A 6,585-nucleotide genomic window follows, 5' to 3' on the forward strand; every position below is an offset into this window, starting at 1 on the left:
ATGTAATACAACGCAAACAACTACTATAGAGGGTGTTTTTGTAAAAGATAAAAGTTTGGGGTAAAATTTCAATTTTCAAAAGATTCCAAATAATGAGATTTGGCCCAAATACTAGAAAAAACTAGTATTTGGGAATTTGGGATATTTGCCAAAAATATTTGCTAAATAATGGCAAATTGTATGGACAAACACTATTTGCCAAATTTTTCCCCAAATATTATTTGGGAAATCTATGGCCAAACGGGCCCTTATGTCACATAACTTATATGATTAATTTGAGATGGGTAAACTTTAATATGACACCAATAAATAAAAATTAATAAAAATTACATCATCATTTTCTTCTACTTAAATTACAATTGGTCATATAGTCTCATAGAGTATAATTTCTTTTAAATTTTGAATCTTTCCGAAAAAAATGAGATTTCAATCACAAACATGTAACATATTGTTGTTGATTGTTGAATTATAATATTTAAATCTCACTTAAAATCTAACCTTATTATTTTACAGAAAAAGAATGTTTGGTTGCTATTTTTTTTAATCTTAAACAATATCCACAAAAACTATATGAAGATTCATGTATTATTTTATGTGAAAAGATCATGCCATAGATTATGAGCACAACTAATAATTGGATTAAAACAAGTTAAATAACAAAAATACTTCCCATAATAGTGTCGAAACATTTATTTTGTTTAAAAGTACTGACATATTTTAAATATATACATTGTATACTTGTTATTTTTTAATGATAGCATCTACCAAAAAATAATTCAGCCGTTGTAATACTCCAATATCTGCATTATAATTTATTCTTAAATAAAAAGTTACATTTTAAGGATTATAATAGCAATAAAATAATGATAATTTTACCATATGACTATTGATATAAAACAAATCAATATTTTGAGAACTAAACATTTATTTTTAATACAGTGAACAAAGGTAATTTAAAAACTAAGTGAATAATTGTTTCTTTATTCTTTAAGCTAGATAAGTAAAAATGAATATTTATTTTTAGTATAATGGACAAATAAAAGTAGACGGAAAGAGTACTAACTACTTCCTCCATCTATTTTTACTTATTTATAGTTAGGGGTGTTCATGATTTGGATAAAAATCGAACCAAATCAATTAAATAAATCAATTTTATTTGACTTTGATTTAATTTGATTTAATTAGATATCTATTTTTACTATAATCAACGAATAAAAGTGAAGAATGCGCCAATTTCTCTTTTCTTTAACATCCTTTTTTCCAACAAACTAATATACGCGGTCCAAATCGACCACAATATAAGCCCCTTTTTTAGGGTTACAAAAACATCTTTTACCTTTGTCTTTCGGTTCCCCTTTTGTGTTTTTCTCTTTCTCTTGAATTCTACTATCACTTTTTTTTCCTCTCATTTTAGTGAAAGTAAGATTTGAGAGCATTGATTGAGTATTTGGAGGTGTCAAGGTAAAAGGGTTCTTGAATTTTGTGAATTTCATATCATTCCTATCAATTCTTGATCATAGTTAGGTTGTTGTAGTGAAGAGCTTTTGTGGGTTGGACACTAATTTCTGTTTAAAGTTTTGATTTTTTGTATTGGGTTGTTTTCATTTTGTGAATTTCAAATCATTTCTATCAATTCTTGATCATAGTTAGGTAGGTTGTTGTAGTGAGGAATTTTTGTGGGGTTGACACTAATTTCTGTTTAAAGTTTCGATTTTTGGTATTGGGTTATTTTCATTTTGTGTTTGTTATTCGTGGGTTTTGATCTTGTTTGATCTTTTTGGGAGATTTTGGTTTGAATTTCAAGATTTCTTGGGGTATTTGATTGTTTCATGTAAAATTCAAGAAATGCCAGCAACAGATTTTTCAACTTTTGGGAGGTCTATTCTGAGTTTACGTCGCGATCAACAAGTACATTCTATGGAATCTGGTGGTCATGAGGGAACTAGCCAAGAGCTAGAGCTTGAAGCTTTTCAAAAGCAAGTAGCTGAGCTTTTCAATGATTTGGCATCTGCTGACTCTGATCAGCTTTTGTCGATTCCTTGGATTCACAAGCTATTGGATGTGTTCCTTTCTTGCCAGGAGCAGTTTAAGTCTATTGTGTCTAAGAATAAGGGGTTGTTGAATAAATCCCCTGCTGACCGTTACGTAATGGAATATTACGAAAGGAGTGTGAAAGCTTTAGATGTGTGTAATGCGATACGAGATGGGATTGACTTGATCAGGCAATGGCAGAAGCAGTTGGAGATTGTTTATTATGCATTGGATAACCAGAGGAGTATTGGGGAAGGTCAAATTCGTCGTTCCATGAAAGCTTTGATTGATTTGGCAATTGGTATGATTGATGAAAAAGAGTCTAATTCAAGTGTTGCTCATAGAAACAGGTCATTTGGACGAAACAATGCTCAGAAGGATCATAATTCGTTGGGCCAATTTCGATCATTGTCATGGAGTGTATCGCGGAATTGGTCTGCTGCTAAGCAACTTCAAGCAATTGGTCAAAACTTAGTTGCTCCAAAAAATAATGAAATTACTGCCACCAATGGATTAGCTGTAGCTGTTTTTACAATGAGTTATGTGCTTTACTTTGTAATGTGGACGCTTGTGGCTGCAATTCCCTGCCAAGACCGTGGCCTTCAGACACATTTTCATGTTACTAGGCAATTCATTTGGGCTGCTCCAGTTCTCGCCCTCCATGAGAGGATTTTGGAGGAGTCAAGAAAGAGGGAGCGTAGAAATGCTTGTGGATTGTTGAGGGAGATTAATAAGATCGAGATATGCGCCCGCCACATGAATGAATTGACCGATACCATTCATTTCCCCCTTTCAGAGGAAAAGGAAGGGGAAGTTAAGCAAAGAGTTCAGGAGCTTGGGATTGTCTACTATGGTCTAAAAGATGGATTGGGCCCGTTGGAGCGTCAGGTACGAGAAGTGTTTCATAGGATTGTTCGAAGCAGGACGGAAGGGCTCGACTCTATCGGGTGAGGGATTCATCATTGGCATAGGTAAAACAGAATCGAGATTCCATTTAGAGTTGTAGCAGTCGAGTGTGTGCACCTCTGCAACCATTATTAGAAGAGCAGATTATGCTCTTAGTTTTCCCCTTGTTTCTTTTTGTTTGCCCTTTTTTAGATGAGAAGAATAGTGAGGATGAAATGGTGCAATGTCCCAAAATAGTCTAAAGAGGTAAACTCATGTATTTATCGCTATGTATTATGTAAAGAATGCAAAATAGTTGGATCTCTGGTCCATTGTTGTATTGTTCATCTTGTGTGAGGTTGTTTAGTCAGTTGTCTTTTACCTCTGTAACTGAGTTTCATTTCAACATTTTGCTTATGATGCTGTAATTGGTGATATATATCAATGCATTATGCATTTATTGAAGCTCTTGCATTAGATTTTTCTAAATATAGGAAATGAATCAGCAGGAAGGAAATTTATTGTAATGTGTGTAATAGTTGTTTAGCAGCTGTCTATGAATAACCATCCATACGAAGAATCTCTTATTTTTACTTTTATTTCTCTTATAGTTTGGCATTTTCTTTATCGTATTTCAATGATGATGCCAAGCAAAGTTTCTCCTATTCTTCTGTCATGGTTAACTGTCGTATTTCGGGTATGTTCTCCAAATACTTATCGTACGATTTCTGATCTTTCATTGCACAAGTCTGTTCTCTTTACATTCCATAGCCTGCTGGTCACAAACCACTTTCTCTTGTTCCATGGGATAACATTTTGTTTTTTGGTTTTCATTTTCTCTTAACTCGGAAGTCGGAAAATACCCTTTCTGGAATCTTAAGATCTTGATCTATGGATTCTGGACCAGTGTTGTTTTCCTCTGTACGGGAGCCTTGGTGTAACCGGTAAAGTTGTTTTCAGTTTTCACGTGACCAGGAGGTCACGGGTTCGAGCCGTAGAAACAACCTGTTGCAGAAATGCAGGGTAAGGCTGCGGACAATAGACCCTTGTGATCTGGCCCTTTCCTGAACTCCGTGCATCGCGGGAGCTTAGTGCACTGGGTTGTCCTTCTCTGACAGGAGTGCTGTCTTTGTCATTGACTGTCTTCGTGGTCAATAGTGGAACTTTGTTAATGACTTATTACAAGGTTTTCTTGACCAATGACTATCTGAAGAAGTTCTTGTTTTCTACTTGAAATTGTCTGACCTTTCAGGTTAGTATTAAACAATTCTCATCATGTGAGCTGCAAGGAAGTTGTGGTCTCAAGATATTGGTCAAAGTTGTGGCTTTCTTGTTGACCAAGTCAAAGGTTTCGATAATGGTAGCCACAAATTTAATTCTAGTCAAAGAAAAGCATCTTCAGGTAATGACTAATTTCTCACTAATTTGCCTGCATGTTCTTGCTTATCTATTTCACAAGATATATTATTATATATAACAAGTTTTTGTACGTTAAAGATGTCTTTTTGTTTACATTATTGTGAACAAACAACACGCTACATACATTGATAGTGTAAAAATCCTTTATATTGTAGCCTGTAGGTGCATAAGTTAAACTCGGTAAACTATTGTTCCATTTAAATCAGGATCCAATTTTAATGTTTAACAATGTATTCATGTGTTTGGAATCAAACGCAAAATCTTGTTTGAAGGCGAACTTGGACAAAACTTTGTGAGAAGACTTTCGTCCATGTGACCTCATAATCCAAAGTATAATTGGTTATGAAGCAAAGCATTTGTGCTTTTCTCTCAAGTCTAGCATATGCTTTTGTTAGTTCTTGACTTTAAATTAGTATTTTAACTTGCTCAATCAAGTTTCCCCCAACAATCATCAAAAATGGATAAGGAATTGAGATCCAAGGTAGCAAGAGTTTCAGATGAATTCAACTCCAGTGAATTCTTTCAGTTTCCGAGAGATCGAGCTGGCCTTGCTTTCCAGTCTACAGAAACAAACACTATGTTCGTCATCACTGCTCATTTGAAAGGTCATCTCTAGTATGTTTGACTTATTCTATGAGAATGTTGTTTCCTGGTATTTGGTTACTACAGGGGCAGAGGTTGAAGCCCAAATACGGGTTCTGCTGAACTCAATAACATTTGTTCGAAAGTTAATTTATGCGAAACATTGGTTATTTTTATTTGATTGTGGAAAATATTTGTGTAGGTTATACGCGAGGAAACGTAAAGGTTGATCTTAATGAGGACAAGACTAAACTGGTGGTAACATGTGAGAAGCCGGTCCAAGAAACTGTAACGATCGGGAGTGAAGTGATCAAGAAAGGTGTACAAATTAGAAAATTTACAGAGTCTTTTAAGATTCCAGAAGGGGTAATCGTGGACGAAATTATAACTAACTTCAATGAGGAAACCTCCAACCTGACTATTACAATGCCAAAGAGAATGAAGGAGCCAGAGCTTGTTACACAGACCAGCTCAGAGAATTTGCCTTATACAGTTCTTAAAAGAGCGAGATTTCAAGAAGACGAAGGAGCAGCTGATTCAGTAACTGCATATCGAAAAGGACTAATCGAACAACATGGTGCTAATAATGAATTGCCCGGAAGGGAAACCAAAATAGGTGATGATAAAGTTGAATGTAGAAATTTGAAAGATGATGAAGTTTGTGAAAAAGAGGAGGATAAACTGCCTAAGAGGAGCAAGGTATGTGTTCCTGTTATTGTTGGATCAGCTGTAATGTTATCTGTAGTTGTCTTTGTGATTCTTTTTATGAGAAAAAAGAAGCAACCTGGAAAAAGAAAAGAATAGGACAATTTATTGTGAGATCTCGAATATCACATAAATTCTTGGGATATTTATAAAGAGATCAAGATATGCCAGACTCTTCTTCACAATCAAATATTTCAAGAAAATCCTTCATGGAGATCAAGTCCAAATCATACTGGTTTGAGATATATCATATACGTTACTGACGACTCTCAAATCACGGAGAAATCATAGAAGAGAAGAATTAAGGGAGGAATAAAATTGTAGTCATATTGTTTTATCAATAATATTCTTGTTTCTTCAATAGGTCAAATATATCCTTATATTATTAGAAATGGTTTAGATATACACAACAATGATGATTGAAGAATGACTACAATCAATTATACATTTCTAAGATTATTAGTCAAATTACTTGGCTAGTAAATGAACTCGGGGAGCAACAAAATTAACTGAAGACAAATTTTGGATTTATTTAAAGGGAAAAAGGACAAATATACCTCCGAACTATCGTAAATGGTATGCAGATATCCTTCGTCATACTTTTGGGATATTGGTGCTCTTGCCGTTCAAAATTTAGAGCATATATGTCCTTCACTCTAATAGAAGACTAAATAAGGACACGTGACACAATCTTATCCGTCGATCCGATATTTAATAAATGTCGGGTCGGTAGATAAGATTATGACGCGTGTATGTTCGTTAGTATAAAAGGTATATATGCTCTAGTTTTTTGGATGGCAGGGGCATCAATATCCCAAAAGTATGACGGAGGGTATCTGCATACCATTTATGATAGTTCAGGGGTATATTTGTCATTTTTGCCTTATTTAAATGTTTGGTGTGGAAAAATAGAACTTGATCATAATTAATTTAGTTTAATTTGATTTTAACTAAAAAAAATCA

At 34.2% G+C, this 6,585-nt stretch overlaps 2 protein-coding genes across 2 annotated transcripts; both read left to right on the top strand.

Annotated features, from left to right (window-relative positions):
* Positions 1-1,296: 1,296 nt before the first annotated feature.
* LOC102600454 (uncharacterized) lies at positions 1,297-3,381 on the top strand. Its single transcript, XM_006364076.2, has one exon. The coding sequence runs from the start codon at positions 1,846-1,848 to the stop codon at positions 2,980-2,982; it is 1,137 nt and encodes a 378-aa protein (XP_006364138.1). The 5' UTR covers positions 1,297-1,845; the 3' UTR covers positions 2,983-3,381.
* Positions 3,382-4,324: 943 nt separating this feature from the next.
* LOC102600776 (uncharacterized) lies at positions 4,325-6,080 on the top strand. Its single transcript, XM_006364077.2, has 2 exons — positions 4,325-4,940; positions 5,120-6,080. Exons 1-2 carry the CDS (start codon positions 4,793-4,795, stop codon positions 5,719-5,721), a joined length of 750 nt encoding a protein of 249 aa, XP_006364139.1. The 5' UTR covers positions 4,325-4,792; the 3' UTR covers positions 5,722-6,080.
* Positions 6,081-6,585: the final 505 nt, after the last annotated feature.

This window comes from Solanum tuberosum, unplaced genomic scaffold (genome assembly GCF_000226075.1).
Source record: "Solanum tuberosum cultivar DM 1-3 516 R44 unplaced genomic scaffold, SolTub_3.0 scf00477, whole genome shotgun sequence".
NCBI lineage: Eukaryota > Viridiplantae > Streptophyta > Magnoliopsida > Solanales > Solanaceae > Solanum > Solanum tuberosum.

What these genes read in the sequence shown, in the direction of transcription:
- LOC102600454 (XM_006364076.2), top strand. Translation starts at nt 1,846, where the DNA reads ATGCCAGCAACAGATTTTTCAACTTTTGGGAGGTCTATTCTGAGTTTA.
- LOC102600776 (XM_006364077.2), top strand. Translation starts at nt 4,793, where the DNA reads ATGGATAAGGAATTGAGATCCAAGGTAGCAAGAGTTTCAGATGAATTC. An exon ending in CATCACTGCTCATTTGAAAG is followed by an intron (nt 4,941 to 5,119) that starts GTCATCTCTAGT and finishes ATATTTGTGTAG; the next exon opens with GTTATACGCGAGGAAACGTA.